Below are 15,843 nucleotides of genomic sequence, written 5' to 3' on the forward strand. Positions count from 1 at the left end.
CCAGCGAGGCCTCATTTTCAGCTTTTCAGCTTTTTTGCTGGCTGCTGTTGCACTAAAAACTTTCTCTGCCAGCATTAGCATATTCTAGCGTTAGCGTGTTTCTGATGCCTTGTTTCAGCTCGCGGCGGTTTTGTGCTGCAGCCACTTATTTTGCCTTTAGTTTTGGGTTCGGAGCTAATGCGCGTAGCCCAGAAGATAATGAATTAGCCACGGGAAGGCGGAGAGAATGTTTTTGCCGGGTGCTTGTTAAACAGGATTAGATCAGGTATTACCAGCACCAGCTCCAGGAACAGATGTAATCCCCTGATCGGCTGCAGACTCAGGTGGTCCCAGACCCCCCCCCCCCCCCCCCCCCTTGTGCCCCCCCCCCCACTCAGCGGGTGTCGGTCGGTGCAGGGCGGAGCTGGTTCTGCTGTTTACATTGATGATTATTGTGTGTTATTGGCTCTTCCCTCACAACGCTAGCATTAGCCTTTTTCCCCCCAGGGGTTCCTCCTTTTAAAACGCCCTTTTTCCTGTTGTCCAGAGTTTCTTTGATGGCTGGGACGTCTCAAAGAAGAAGGACAAAACCAAAGGACGCCACGATAGCCTGCTCAGCCGTGAGTAGCGCCGGTTGCTCCACCGGCTGCGGCGGGAGAGAACAAATATTCAAGCTTTGGGTGTCTTTCAGACGATCGTCACCGGGTCAAGCTCCACTCTCTGCTCGCCGACCCCTGCTCTGACTACGTCAACGCCAACTACATAGACGTGAGTCCGCTATGATGTCGTGTGAAGCGTCCCCCCCCCCACCACCAGCAGATGAAGGTGGGAGGCACCAGCTGATTTTATGCAACAGCAGATTTTGATTGAATCCCAGAAATCTGCTCCCAGCCGCGCTAACGCTAATGCTAACGCCCTCTTGTGTGACAGTAGGCCCCGCCCACCGTCGTTTTAGCATTCAGGTCAAACTAAAAACAAAAGTCTGCCCTTGTGGGTACTTTTAGCAGGCTGATTTATGTCTGTGCCGGGGGTCGATACTTATTTGATGACATAATTATTTGATAAATGGTCGTCCGAGCACCGCAGTCGATGTGGCGTCTCCACGCTCGCTGGTTCCTGTGAATTCTGTCCTCCTTTTTTCCATCCATCCTCATCTTTGTCGCACACATCTCTCCATCCACTGAGGGTTAGCGTGGAGGTTTGGCTAACGCGGCGTGGGCCGTCCTCTCGCGTCTGGTTGTTTGACGCTAACGTGGCGTCGCGGCCTTGAAGCTAGCTGTCTCCACAGGTTTTCCTGCTCTTCAATAACTCGCTCTCCTCTCCTCTACTCCCCCTCTTCTTCTTCCTCTCTCTCCTTTTTAACCCTCTGGTAGATTCGGATAAACAGGGAAGTAAGTACCCTGCTGCTTCTCCTCTGCTCTCTTCATCTTCCTCACTTTCATGCCGTCCGTGGCTCTTCCTCCATTCCTGCATGAGGTCGTGATTTTATCCAATCGCAGCCACCTTTTCCCAAATTTGACGGTAATTCCGGCTTCCCGCGGCGCCCCGGGGGAACCAGGGACGTCCATCTGGGTTGGACAAGAGCTAAATGGAGAAATGTTGCAGCCTGGGAATTTAGCAATGCTAGCTTGTGAGCTCTAAAGAAGCAGTTTTAACCACGTGATGATAGCTAGCTAACGTTTAGCATTATTTCCTCTGAAGACAAGAGTTTAGTTCCGCACATGCTACGCTACAGGTTGGAATGCTAGCTGCATCCTGTCGTGTCCGATGCTAGTTTCTGGGTCGTTGTCATCAAACAGGGAATCCGAATTGAATCCGCTCGAACAATTAGAGGAAGCAGATTATCGACAGCAGGTGGGTGCAGCTAAAGCTAGGCTAATTCAGCTAACCTGATCAGCAGGGGGCTCTTAAACAGCACTAATCCCATTAGCCTAATTGGATCGGCGTAGCGTTGAAATGTTTCTCATGGATTTCCTCATTTTTGCCACCGACCGTTTGATTTTAACATCCTAAAAGAAAAATCGATGCTCGAGGGGAACAAAAGTTTCAGAGCTGTGAAGTTCCTGTGGAATGTCGGGCGTTCCCGTCAGATCGGATTCCCACTTACTGTTTCCTGAAAGGAGACAAAGCGTTTTGCTCTTTGATTCTATTCTTGATTCGAGCGGCTGCATCTTTCCTGTAAACCTCTGGCCGCCTGCTGTGGGAATAATGTGGTTGCCACGGCGACGGCCTGGAAAACGGGCCTTCCCGTGGTCGGTGGGCAAATTGGGGTGGTTATGGGAACGCGGGTCCCTGCTCTCCTCCATCTCCGCCTCCCTGTGTGGCATGACAGTCATGGAATGTGTTGGTGTCCGTGTTTGTGTCACGTGCACGCCTCCGCCATCCGCATTCAGAGCGCACGCTGTTCCTGGGGGGTCGGGAAGGCTCCCTCCACGTGCTCCTGCCCAGTGGAGCAGAGGGGAGGGGCCAGCTTCTTGGCTCCTCGACCTTTGACCCCGCCCCAGAGATCGGACTCTCTCTGCGTTGGGCTCCGGCCCCTGAGAGGGATCTGGCCCCTGAGAGGGATCTGGTCCCTGAGAGGGATCCGGCCCCTGAGAGGGATCTGGTCCCTGAGAGGGATCTGGCCCCGGCGGGGGGGTCCTGGGACAGGCGGCGAGGAGCCGAGAATGAGTCTGAAGGGGGGGTGAGGGTTGGTGCTGCCTGAGCCCCCCCAGTGTTATTAACCCTCTCTCTCTCTCCCCCCCCCCCCCACAGGGTTACCAGCGATCCAACCACTTCATCGCCACTCAAGGTGAGTGAGAGTCACATGACCTGCGTTCCTGCTTCTTCTTCATGCGTCCGGAGGAATTGGGCTGTTTGGATTTTATAGATTTTGTGTCGGACGGCGAGAACGACGCGTCACCCCGCACTGTCCTGCTCCCGCCCTCCCTCTCTCCCTCCCTCCCTCTCTCCCTCTCTCCCTCCCTCTGTCTCTCTCCCTCCCTCCCGCCCTCCCTCTCTCCCTCCCTCCCTCTCTCCCTCCCTCTGTCTCTCTCCCTCCCTCCCTCTCTCTCTCCCTCCCTCCCTCCCTCCCTCTCTCTCTCCCTCCCTCCCTCCCTCTCTCCTCCTCCCTCCCTCTCTCTCTCTCTCTCTCTCCCTCCCTCCCTCTCCCTCTCCTCTCTCTCTCTCCCTCCCTCCCTCTCTCTCTCCCTCCCTCCCGTCCTCTCTCGTCACTCCTCCCTCCTCTCACTCTCTCTCTTCCCTCCTCCCTCCCTCTCTCTCCCTCCCTCCCTCTCTCTCTCTCTCTCTCTCCTCCTCACTCTCCTCTCTCTCCTCGCTCTCTCTCCCCTCTCTCTCTCTCCGCCCTCCCTCCCTCCCTCCTCCCCTCCCTCCCTCCCTCCCTCTCTCTCTCTCTCTCTCATCCCTCTCTCCCTTCTCTCTATCCCTCTCCCGCTCTCTCTTCCTCCCCTCTCTCCCCCTACCTCCTCCTCCTCCTTCTCACCCTCCTCGCACTCCTCCTCTCTCTCCCTCCCTCTTCTCTCTCCCCCTCTCCTCTCCCTCCCCCCTCCCTCCCTACCCTCTCCATCCCCCCTCCCTCTCCCCTCCTCCCTCCCTATCTCTCCTCTCATCTCCCCTCCCTCTCCTCCCTCTCTTCTCCTCTTCCGTCTCCTCCCTCCCCACCTCGCCTTCTCTCCCTCTCTCTCTCCGCTCCCCCCTCCCATCCCCCTCCCTCCTCTCACTCCCTCCCTCCCTCTCTCTCCTCTCTCTCTCTCTCTCCATCCCTCCCTCCTCTCTCTCTCCCTCCCTCTCTCTCTCCCTCTCTCTCATCCCCTCCCTCTCCCTCTCCCTCCTCTCCATCCCTCACTCCCTCTCTCTCCCTCCCTCCCTCCTCCCTCTCTCCTCCCTCCTCTCCCTCTCTCTCTCCCTCCCTCCCTCTCTCTCCCTCCTCCCTCCTCTCCCTCCCTCCCTCTCTCCTCCCTCCTCTCTCCCCTCCCTCCTCTCTCCCTCCCTCCCTCTCTCTCCCTCTCTCCTCTCCTCTCCTCTCTCCCTCCCTCCCTCTCTCTCCCTCCCTCTCCTCCCTCCCTCTCTCTCTCCTCCTCCCTCCCTCTCCCTCTCTCTCTCCTCCTCTCTCTCTCTCCCTCCCTCTCTCTCTCTCCCTCCCTCCCTCTCTCTCTCCCTCTCCTCTCTCTCCTCCCTCCCTCCCTCCCTCTCTCTCCCTCCCTCCCTCTCTCTCTCTCCTCCCTCCCTCTCTCTCCCTCCCTCTCTCTCCCTCCCTCTCTCCCTCCCTCTCTCCTCTCCTCCCTCCTCCTCTCCCTCCTCTCTCCCCTCCCTCCCTCCCTCTCTCTCTCCCTCTCCCTCCTCCCTCCTCTCTCTCCCTCTCTCCTCTCTCTCTCCCTCCCTCCCCTCTCTCCCTCCCTCTCTCCTCTCTCCTCCCTCCTCTCTCTCCCTCCCTCCCTCTTCTCTCCCTCTCTCTCTCCCTCCTCCTCTCCTCTCTCTCCTCCCTCCCCTCCTCTCTCTCTCCCTCCTCTCTCTCCTTCCTCTCTCTCTCCTCCCTCTCCTCTCTCTCTCCCTCCCTCCCTCTCTCTCCCTCCCTCCCTCTGTCTCTCTCTCTCCCTCCCCTCCCTCCCTCCCTCTCTCTCTTCCTCGCCATCTGTGTGTGCGCTGTCTCTCAGATGTGGGTTTGATGCGGCGTCGCCGTCCCCGAGTGCTCCCCAGCTCTCGTGCTGATGGGAAGAGGAAGAGAACGGCGGCGGCGCTCTTTATTCTGCCGACTCTGATCCTGTTTGTTCAGTCACTGTTTTCTACCCATAATCCCCTCTGATTTCTCTCCGCCCCTTCGTGTTTGTTCTGACGCGCCGACACAACCTGGAAAAGTTTAGACAAGATGTGGACGTTAAAACCGAGCCGCCGGATTCTGATTGGACGCGCAGTGAGCCGAGGACGGCCCCCCGACCTCCGGGTTCTCACACGTGTTTGTTGTGGCCGATGTAGCATCTCCGGCGGCGTCTGCCGCCTGATGTTTCTGCGCCGAGCAGAGACGGGGAGACGGGCCTGTTGAGACGATGTCGCACAGATGTAAAAGGCCGCATCGGCGCCGCTGCTTACTTATGCATTCCTGTTCCCGTCTGTTCGGAATGTTTGAATTCCTGGGCATAAACACGGCTAACCCGCTAGCCTGACCCCAGATGACCTGCAGACAGGAAGCAGCTTTGGAACACGCCGTGTTCTGCATACGCTGTCGTGGCGGGTCGAGGTCAACGTGTCTCAATGAATGTGGAAGCGGCAGCTGTTCTGCGCTAACGTTAGCTATACGGGGGCCGAGGCGGCGGGCCGGTGCATTCCGATCCGCCGCCGTCACGCATCATCTTTGTCTTTTAAATCTCGATTTTATTTCAGGTAGCTGCGATTTGCACAGTCACACTTCAGGACAGTTCCAAAACCCTTTGATCTGTCTTTGATCTTTTGAAAATAAAGTCATTTTTGATGCCATCGGCTCGATTTCAAAGGTCAATCAAGGAATTCTGGCACCTGATTCCTGACAGTTTGAGGTCAGAGGTCATCAGGTCAAATAAATAATCCAAGCGGGTTTCCGGCTTTGATGGTGCCGAGTTTGTGTTCTGGAAATAAAGCTGGAATAACGGCGGATGAATGGAAGCCGGCGTGAAGATGTCGGGACCTCGGTGTGATAGAAGGAGTGGGAGGGGCTTAGTCTGAGGGGGCTGAGGATGGAAACGAGGGCATTAGCAGAGACGAGCTAGCCGTAGCTCAGTGCTGACACCTTGTTACTCTTGCCGCCTCCACGTTCGTGGTTATTGCTGCCATTTTCTCTGAATTATAGCCCCCCCCCCGTTTTGCATCTCCTCCCCAGGACCCAAGCAGGAGATGATCTACGACTTCTGGAGGATGGTCTGGCAGGAGAACTGCTTCAGCATCGTCATGATCACCAAGCTGGTGGAGGTGGGCCGGGTAGGTCCCTCCCCCTTTATCATGTGACCTGTGCAGCCAGCGTGTCAGACAGACGGAGGGGCGGGGCTTCTATTGATCCCGTCATCTTTAGCATGGAAACAGGGCAAATTCCTGTTTGCTTTGATGTTGGTGTTCTGAGGCTTTGATCTATGTGAGTGAGAACAACAAGGAGCTGTCAGAACATACGGAGGAAGTGTAAAAACACTTTACATGATGATATTATAAGAACGAGATGTTTTACATCTGTAGCAGCTAGCTAACACGTCCAAGAACCCGCAGAAAGGCCGAAACACTCGTCAGGTTTTGAGGCTCTTCTAGTCAAAAGTGTCAGAAAGTGATGAAAGCAAACTTAAAAGAAGCGCCGCGCTGATGCGGCTCACCACCTCCATCGCGCTTCCTTGGGTGAGAAAGGGGAAGAAGAAAAAAAAAATGTTCGTACGAAACGTTCCCTGAAATCATAAAATCCGATTTCACCTCAACGCCTCACGTGTGATGTGGGAGCCAAGCGAAATAATGAAGAATTAGCAAAGGTCGTAGCCAGATTAGCGCCGCGCGCTGTGACATTTAGCAGGTACAGGTGCGTCTATAACGGCAGGTGTGTGTGTGTGTGTGTGTGTGCGTGTGTGCAGATGAAGTGCTGTAAGTACTGGCCTGACGACACGGAGCTCTACGGTGACATTAAGATAACGCTGCTGAAGACAGAAACCTTGGCGGAGTACACCGTGCGCACCTTCGCCATGGAGCGCGTGAGTCACCTCCCTCCGTTCTTTTCACCGCCGCCTTTGATCCGTAAACATGTTTTTCCATTCCCGCTCTTTTGCTTCTCCCTCTGGCAGCGAGGCTACCCCGCTAAACACGAAGTGTGCCAGTTCCACTTCACCTCCTGGCCGGAGCACGGCGTGCCCTATCACGCCACAGGCCTGCTGGCGTTCCTGCGCCGGGTCAAGGCCTCCACACCTCCGGACGCCGGCCCCGTGGTGGTGCACTGCAGGTAACCAGCGCCACCTCTGACAGCATTTTCGGCTGTTTCCCTCCTCATTTCTGGACTTTTACAGTGGGGAAAAAGCAGCGTTTAAGCTACAGGTAGCCACGTTAGCGGTATGTAGCTACATTAGCTACATCTCAGCTGGAAGCTCACCCATCACATGACATCAACAAAAGCCTGAAAAACCGGGATTGGCTGCTTTTAAGATGCAATTTTCTGAATGAATTTCTGGAGTCCTGATTATGATGATGCTAATGCTACTGCGGCGTGACCTGCTGTCAGTCCTCGGATGGTAATTAGCCCCTCGCGGCTCCGCGCGGTGGCTGAAAGCCCAAACTGTCAGATCAATGAGCTAACCGTCACTCTGGATAACGTCACGCTGGCGGCTTCTGGATCGCTAGAAACGGTAACAGGACTTTAGCCACGGAGGCTAACGGGTTTTCTTCTTCTCCTGCTGCAGCATGGGCGCGGGCAGGACCGGCTGCTACATCGTGCTGGACGTCATGCTGGATATGGCGGAGTGCGAGGGCGTGGTGGACATCTACAACTGCGTGAAGACGCTCTGCTCCAGGCGGATCAACATGATCCAGACGGAGGTGAGCCGGCTAGCTTTGGTCTGGGAGTAGAGGCAGCCGGTAAATGCTAACACCGCGGTACTCGTCTCCTCAGCCTCGTCTGTTCCCCTCTGAACGTTCGCGTTCTCGCAAATTAGGAGCGATAAAGACGCTGGCGGAGAGACGGCCCCTGTGCTTTGATCTTTTGTTGGGTTTGATGTCAAAGCGAATTTCTCACGCGTCTCGTTAGCCGCGCGGCTCGCGATGGCATTTGAATCCCGCGAGTGGGTCGTGTTCGGGGGCTTTTTTTTTTACATTAACAACAGGCAAAGAACATTTGACAGTTGAATTCAGCAGCCGTAAAAAAACGAATCAAATTCCTCATTGTTCCCGCAGAAAAGCGGACTAGCGCTCTGCGGCGCGGACGTTCTTTTTCGCGTATTTACGGATGTTTTTCCTCGCCGTGTGCCCCTCAGGAGCAGTACGTCTTCATCCACGACGCCATCCTGGAGGCCTGTTTGTGCGGAGAGACCGCCGTCCCCGTCAACGAGTTCGCGCTGACCTTCAAGGAGATGCTGAAGGTCGACACCCAGAGCAACACGTCGCAGCTGCGGGAGGAGTTTCAGGTACTAGCGCTAGCGCCTCGTTCAGACTCTCTTTTGAGTCTTTGTTCTTCCGCAGAGCTCGTAGCCTCGCGGTAGCATGGCTAGCGCAGCAGCTCCCAACCCCGAGGCTAACGCCGCTTCCAAGGTTCTTACATGAAAAGCAAATGAATGTTTAGCGGCACTGTTGTGTGTTGTTTAACGGCCTCGCTTTTGCAACGCTCCGTAATAGCGCTATCGATCCGCGACCTTTGCTCGGAGCAATTACGCCTTTTTTTTCCCTCCCTGCGTCGCGGCCCGATCAACCACTTCGGGGACGGAAAAAACCCACGATGATTGTGGCTCGTCGCTGAGTCGCAGTTCTGTGTTCGTCTCTTCGTTGTGTCGAAACGTCTCGGACGAGATAATTGGTTCATTTCAGCTCCTGTTATTCTCCCGTGTGATTTAAACCGTTACCGCGTTTTTATCGCTCAAAGCTTCGAGTTGGGTAATCGATGCCTGAGAGTCGAGTTTGAATCTGATCCTCTCGCCCCCCTACTGCCCCCCCCCCCTCCTCTCTCCAACCCCCCTCCACCTGCCCCTCCCCCCTCCACCTCCCCCCTCTCCCCCTCCCCCTCCTCTCTCCAACCCCCCTCCACCTGCCCCCCCTCCTGCTCCTCCCCTCTCCACCTCCCCCCTCTCCCCCCTCCCCCTCCTCTCTCCACCCCTCCCTCCACCTCCACCTCCGCCCTCCACCTGCCCCCCTCCTCCTGCTCCCCCCCTCCCCCTCCACCTGCCCCCCCTCCTCCTGCTCCCCCCCCCTCCCCCTCCCCCTCCTCTCTCCACCCCCCTCCACCTGCCCCTCCCTCTCCACCTCCCCCCAGACGCTGAACTCCGTCACCCCCCACCTGGACGTGGAGGAGTGCAGCATCTCCCTGATGCCCAGGAACCGTGAGAAGAACCGCAGCATGGACGTGCTCCCCCCGGACCGCTCGCTGGCCTTCCTGGTCACCACCGACGGCGAGAGCAGCAACTACATCAACGCGGCGCTGGCCGACAGCTTCCTGCGGCCCGCCGCCTTCGTGGTGACGCCGCACCCGCTGCCCGGCACCACCACCGACTTCTGGAGGCTGGTGTACGACTACGGCTGCACCTCGGTGGTGATGCTCAACCAGCTGAACCAGTCCAACTCCGCCTGGGTGAGAACGCCGCCGGGTCCTTTCGGATCAAAGATCTGTCGTTGACGACGGGACCTCTCACTTGTTTTCCATAACCACGAACCCACATTTTAAATGTTCTTCATCTGTTCGCACTGTTTTAAGTTACAGTTAAAGTAACGAGTCGGAGAGCCCGTCGGGATCGTACAGTATTCCGTGACCGTCGGCGTTCCCGTCATGGAACGCACGGACGGCCGCGGTGACAGCACGTCGTCCGTATCGCCCCTGATAAGGAGGCGACGCGACAGGCCGCACAGCTATGACAGGTCCGCCAGGCGTCACGCCACGCGGCTCCTGAACATCCCCTCGCTCCGCTCCTTTAATTTAACACGGGCTGTCGTGGCGTCACCGCTCCCTTATCGTGTGGCGGCGCGTCAGCCCGCGCTCCGGTTTGTTCCGCCGCCTCCTCTATCGCCCGTTGTCATGTTGAATTCCCTCCCAGCGCCGCCGTCAGCTGCGAGCCGTCCTTCTCGCTGCGTATCACCCTTGTCAGCTTCCCTCTCCTTGCGGGTGGATTAACCTCCCATCTCACACACACACACACACACACACACACACACACACACACCTCCTGTCTGAATGTATAAATATTTTCCTGCCCTGTGTCACCTGCTAATACCTTTCTGTCACCGTGAAACGCCGCCGTCACCTCTAAACACATCAGCGTCTCAGCCCGTTTAAACTTCCTCTCTGACAGGAAGTCCTCAGGGTCGGTCCCGGACTCAGCCTCTTTGCTGACTTCCTGTTTATCTCTTCGCCATAGGCAACGCCAAAGTTGTAAAGGTGCTAAGAGTGCTGGTGCTAAGGAGCTGCTCATGCATAATTCCCCTTATTTGCCAGGAGTTCCGGGTCAGGAGGAGGTTTCCGTCTCCGCCTCCGCCTCCTTTAATTGGAGGTTGCTGTTCGTAGCTAATCGTTGTCGTTCAGGTTAATCGTCTGTCTGTCAACACACGGGGGTGTCGAGAGGCAGCTAGCACGGTCATTTGTCCTGCCGGAGTCCAGTGAGCACTAACACGGCGTCTCTGTCCTCAGCCCTGCCTTCAGTACTGGCCTGAACCGGGTCTGCAGCAGTTCGGCCCAATGACCGTGGAGCTTCTGTCCAGGACGGCGGACGACGACGTCATCATCCGTCTCTTCCGGGTTCAGAACATAACCAGGGTAGGTGGTCGTGCTTTTCTTTTTAGCGCTCCAGTATATTTGAGCTATTTTACGCTCAAAGGCGTTTTGGGGTAACGGCGTGTGCCACTTTCTAAGCTCCACCCACAATGTTTGCACTTGCTCGAGTGTCCGCAGTGATGAAATAGCGACGCTAACGCTAGCATTTTGTTCCACTGGTTTGTATTCCGTGTCCAGGTGAGTGCCTTCACCCCACTAGATTAGCCCCAACTCCCGTTAGCTACTGCAAACATCTAGCAGCTAGCTAAGTAGTTAGCAAACCCATTAGCGGCTGACCCATTAGAGGTTCCATCCCTTGTGTCCCATCCAACCCTCCCCTCCTCAAATATTTAAGGTCTTTACGAGAAACTGATCCAACGTTGGCATCTCTGCAGGACGCCGAGGAGGTGGACACAGAGCTGGACACTGTTAGACTCTGTCCTACAAAGGTACTTCCTTGTGTAGTGGTTCTAGCACAGGTACAGATCTGAGGGTTTGGGCTATACCCTCCACTGCCTGGGATCTGCTCTGGATCCTCCTGGTCCTGAAAACCCAGAACAACCACTTGGAAGGTTCAGTCCCTTCAAAACAGAGTCCAGAATATTCCTGCTGTTGCGCTGCCATAACTACTGCTGTGCTAAACATGCTAATGTTAGCATAGGCTCTGTGGAGAGAGAGAGGAAGCAGGTGTAGCAGGTGCCAGGTAGTCATAGTGTTGCAATAAGGTCACATCTATTAGGTTTGGAGGCAGTTTTAGCCCCAACATGCTAACATGCTAGCTGTTTCCCGGGCCTTTGCATGACTCCTGATGAGAATCCACTTTGTCATGTCTCTGGTTCAGCTTCAGGAAGGCCAGCTGGTGGTGCGTCACTTCCAGTTCCTGCGATGGTCGCCGTACCGCGACGTGCCCGACTCCAAGAAGGCCTTCCTCAGCCTGCTGGCCCAGGTCCACAACTGGCAGAGGGAGTGTGGAGAAGGACGCACCGTGGTCCACTGCCTGTGAGTGCTCCTCGATGACCTTCCTCGGGGGGGCGGGGCCTTTGAGCGGCAGGGGTCAGGCGGCGTGTTGGATGCGTATCTGATTAAGTCGCCGCTGCTGTATTTTAATGAGAACTTTACTGAGATATTCATCTTGAAAGCGGCCGTTTGGCCTCTTCTGACCGCCAGGGCCCCCCTCTGAGGGGGCCGTCTGTATCGGGTCACCCCCCCTCTGAGGGGGCCGTCTGTATCGGGTCACCCCCTCTTCACCTCTCTGGTTTCCTGTCTGTGTCTGCTTCCTGTTCGGGAGCAGGAACGGAGGCGGCCGGAGCGGCACCTTCTGTGCCTGCACCATGATCCTGGAGATGATCCGACACCACAGCGTAGCCGACGTGTTCTTCGCCGCCAAAACCTTGAGAAACGCAAAGCCCAACATGGTGGAGACGATGGTGAGCACAAGTAAACGTCTTTATTCCAATTATCCACATCGTTCCCACCACGGAGGTGAGCTCAGCCTGCTGGGAGACGTTCCAAGGCCGCTGTGCTAAGCTAAGCTAAGCTAAGCTAAGCTAAGCTAATGTGTTGGCTGACCCGCTCTTGTCTCTGTTGTAGGAGCAGTACCGGTTCTGTTATGACTTGGCCCAGGAGTACCTGGAGTGCCTGGAGGTCAGATAGCGCCAGTCTGACTTTTCCTGCTAGCTTGAGGAGAAGAACCGGATCCCTGGACACAGGATTCCGGATCTCCTCGTTCCACGGATACGCCTGTGGTTTCCGGAAAGAACCATCCGCCATAAAGACCCGAGAACGCCTCTGGACACACCTGTAACATACCAGATTCTTTTTTCCAGCCTTCTGCTCTGACCCGTGTCCCTGGCGACGCCTCTCAAACCAGACGAAGGCTCACAGGAGCCCCCCCCCCCCTCCGCTTCACGGACTTCCTGTTCCACACCTGGCAGGATGTGGAGAGCTCAGCTGTGCTGCCTTACAACCACACCGAAGGGACCCGGTTTGTGTGTAACACTGTAAATGGTGCGGTCTGCTGTTGGTGTCTGTTCCATGTCGTACTGTAACATATATGAACTTTATTGTGCGCGAGGGTGACGGACGGAGGTCAGCCGAAGGTCAAATGGAACAGCGGGTCCCCTCTGATGGACACATCTGTACAGTCGAGTCTCGGACCTGACTTCTCTTTATTTATTGTCTGTGTATATATCCCCCCCCCCCCATCCCCCCACCTTCCGCAGGTGTTGTAGATGTTCTCGGTGTTCCGATCCATCCCGTCATGTCTGTAAATGGGGACCAGTTCAGCATCTGCATGCTCAGTCTTAAGTGTTTTCATCGCAGCGCGCGGCTAACGTCTGCTAACGCCGGCGCCCAGAACGGCCCAAAGCTGTCGCTTTCTACATTTCTATTTATTCAGTGTGTTTTATTTTCTAACTCGTGTATAAAAAAAAGAAAGAGAAATAAACTATGTTGTTGCCTAACAGTCACACTGTGGCTTTCTTTAAACTTCCTGTCAGAAAAGGGCGGGGCCTAAACGAGACCTGCTAGCTAAAACGGCTCTCGCGTTGTGATTTGATGCCCGTTTTCTCTCTGCCGACCCGCCGCCAGCTGCTTAAAAACTCCTCCGTTGATTCACTTTGACCTGCGTTTTAATTTAGCCTTATCACTTAATTAGCAGCTTTAATTGGCTTTTTTATCGTCGCCTCCAAACAGCCTCTTTAATTGGAGAGCCTTGATGATCCATCGATCGAGGACTCGCTGCGTTTAATCTGCAGGCGACGTTTTGCACAATCGGTGTCAGAAGCGGTTAGCCTGAGTGGCTGACGGGTCGTCTTATCTCACTGTAACTCTCCCAGCTAGCAGCTTTAGCGCATTTAGAACAAGACGCACGATGGAGACAAATGATCCCCCCCCGCATCCAACAATATGTGTCATCACAACTTCAATGCGTGTAGATCAAAGCAGCTCCAGGAGAATAAAGCGATTAAGTTCAAAGGTCACGCTAGCGCGTATCGATGGCCGCTCATTTAGGAGGGCGCAGATGCGCTTTTGTTGGAATTAAATGCTGATAAATTGCTACATTATCGCGTCGGAAACACGGTTGCTATTGTGTGAAGGGAACAAAGAGGAGGGCGACGCTTCCCTCAGCAACTGTTTATGTTACACAAGCATGTTCCAGCTCTTTATTCCCTCTGCTTGATTTTTTTTCCTGATCCGAACACCCAACAGCGATGCCTTTTCTCATCGTTACGGCAACGGCACCTGTAATTACAGCACTAGCCATTGTTTTCATACTGAAAGGCTGATTTCCCGAGATGGGGGGGGGGCAGGTTTAGCGTGATCATTTCGTTCATCGCATGACGTTACCGCTCTTATTGTTTTATTCCCTCGCTCTCTTGCACCTTTTTTCATTCCCCCCCACCCTCCCGCTAAGGTTAGCATTGGACGCAGCCCTGCCCTGTAGCTGGAGCTTTACCCCCTTTCCCGTGACCTGACTACGCCTGTAAGCTTTCAGCAGCGAGTCCAGGTTTGATTAGGACAGAAACCCCCACGGTGGGGTTCTTTGTCTCCAAATTTAGAACGCTTTGAAATTCTCCTGTTTGCTTTCATCTGTTTGCTTTATGATTCCAGTCAGGTTTTTTTTTGGGGGGGCAGGAAACCAGAAATAATAGCAGCAACGATGAGAGCAACCCCAGAGGCTTCCAGCTAACTGTGCTAACCACTCCGCCACGCTGCGGGACACCAGCTCCGATAAATAAATTAGACCCGTGTGAATGGGAATCCAGCGAGGAGTCGATTAAAGTCCAGCGGATCCTGGGTGTCCAGACGAGGACGCGAACAGAGAGCGTGATTATCTGAGACCGGCTGCTTTATGTTGGCGGTCAGCATCCGGCCAGGAACCAGCCCGCAGCGTCCGTGCGCGGTTATATCCCCGTTAAAGAGCAGCTGCGGGCGGAGGACAAAGGAATCTGCCCTCGGCCTGGCGGCAGATTTAATCTGAGCTGACTTTATCTCCGACGCGGCTTTACGTTAGATTAGATGGCTCTTAAGGGGCCGCTGCACCCGGAGCGTTTTTCTCATCGGAGGTGGTCAGACCGCCGAAGATTCCCGCTTTTTTTTTTTTTTTAACCATCGTCCCGTTCGGCCATTGATTATGTCGCCAGGATGATGGAACGCCGTCAACAGCAAATACATCCTGCCGTGACGAGCGGGAACAATGAGGCGGGTTCGCCTCTGGCGGCCCTGAATCGGTGGCACGGGGAGGGAAAAATGATGAGGCCGCTGCCCCCCCCCCCACACCACCACCCCACCCCCGCACACAACATCATCTATTGAGGTTGGAGGAAAGATGGGAAGCGATGGCTCAGGGCGAGTCGATAATGACCCGGCCTTATCCCCGCGGCCGCCACCTCCATCTTTTCCAGTCTTTGTGAGGCGACGGCTCGGAGAAAAGGCTGGCGGTCGGGGGGGGGGGCGGTTGAGGAATGTGGCGCACCATGAAGGACGTGTGGCCAACAGGACAAATCCATGAGTTTGGTCAACACATCCAGAGTATTTGGTGGAAAACCAACACAGAAATAAAATTATTGAATTGAGACGAATAATTTATATTTAGTAACGTCGAAATGGCCACTAGGGGGCTCTCTTCTCCAGATGCCGACTCCATTCCTGAGGAATTTTGAATCAGCAGCCACAATCGAGCGTCGATGGCGTTCTCCGTCCTCGCGAGCATCACAACAACATGAAAGTGTCCGACCATGAGGGTGATGGCGACTCTGTCGCGTGCTGGTCCCCTTCCGGAGGGCGTGACCACAGGCCTCCCACGCATCGGCACTTTGATTTACCATGAAGTCGTTGACGTCTTCATTTTTGCGTTCTGAATTCCGGTCCATCTGCCGTCTGCCCCGGCGGACCGAAACAAGGAGGCAGAAGTGGGAGAGGATTTGCAGCCGGCTCAAATAGAAAGATAATCCAGCCAAAAGCAGTGACTCAGTTCCTCTCCGACGCTCCGCGCTCGCTCCTCTCGGCGGCGGATGAAAGGCCTCTCCGCCTCTCCGACGCTCTTTTGATTTCTTTATTCGCTTTAGATGGAAAGCGAAGCGAGCCTGCGGTGGACGCAGAGAATGCTAATACCGCGCCGCTATTCATTAAACGGCTGACTCGGCTCGCACCTCTCTGCCGTGCCCCGAACGGCCCAGGTAGCGGTGCGGATGTCAGCCGCCGCCGGAACGTGCGATTCCGAACCATTAAGCTCACCAATTGATTGTTGAAGGAGACTTAACACGGTGGAGCGGCGGCGTGTCAGGAGGTGACCGACAGTCCCTTGATAAGTTCCTCCACGCTAATGGCCCCAGAAATGAAAAGTCCCGGTACCGCCGCTCCGAGTCCGTCGGGCAAAAGCGAAGACCGATCCGCGGCACAGATGGAAAATCAATAGTCAATCA

The 15,843-nt window shown here is 55.4% G+C and overlaps 1 protein-coding gene across 6 annotated transcripts in view; it reads left to right on the forward strand.

Annotated features, from left to right (window-relative positions):
- The window catches only part of LOC101079975 (receptor-type tyrosine-protein phosphatase U-like), a 73,562-nt gene extending 60,683 nt beyond the window's left edge, over positions 1 to 12,879 (forward strand). For 2 of the 6 annotated variants that reach the window (XM_029845357.1, XM_029845359.1), the window contains 15 exons: positions 527 to 599; positions 671 to 747; positions 1,353 to 1,370; positions 2,734 to 2,770; positions 5,828 to 5,925; positions 6,555 to 6,671; positions 6,762 to 6,916; positions 7,371 to 7,506; positions 7,941 to 8,090; positions 8,930 to 9,244; positions 10,295 to 10,420; positions 10,813 to 10,866; positions 11,259 to 11,416; positions 11,709 to 11,844; positions 12,008 to 12,879. In XM_029845357.1, coding sequence (XP_029701217.1) covers positions 527 to 599; positions 671 to 747; positions 1,353 to 1,370; positions 2,734 to 2,770; positions 5,828 to 5,925; positions 6,555 to 6,671; positions 6,762 to 6,916; positions 7,371 to 7,506; positions 7,941 to 8,090; positions 8,930 to 9,244; positions 10,295 to 10,420; positions 10,813 to 10,866; positions 11,259 to 11,416; positions 11,709 to 11,844; positions 12,008 to 12,070 — 1,713 coding nt within the window. In that variant the 3' untranslated portion in view covers positions 12,071 to 12,879. The remainder of the gene's footprint in view (positions 1 to 526; positions 600 to 670; positions 748 to 1,352; positions 1,371 to 2,733; positions 2,771 to 5,827; positions 5,926 to 6,554; positions 6,672 to 6,761; positions 6,917 to 7,370; positions 7,507 to 7,940; positions 8,091 to 8,929; positions 9,245 to 10,294; positions 10,421 to 10,812; positions 10,867 to 11,258; positions 11,417 to 11,708; positions 11,845 to 12,007) is intronic. The other 4 variants (XM_029845361.1, XM_029845362.1, XM_029845358.1 and 1 more) reach the window with 3 other exon arrangements.
- Positions 12,880 to 15,843: the final 2,964 nt, after the last annotated feature.

This window comes from Takifugu rubripes, chromosome 12, assembly GCF_901000725.2.
Source record: "Takifugu rubripes chromosome 12, fTakRub1.2, whole genome shotgun sequence".
Lineage (NCBI taxonomy): Eukaryota > Metazoa > Chordata > Actinopteri > Tetraodontiformes > Tetraodontidae > Takifugu > Takifugu rubripes.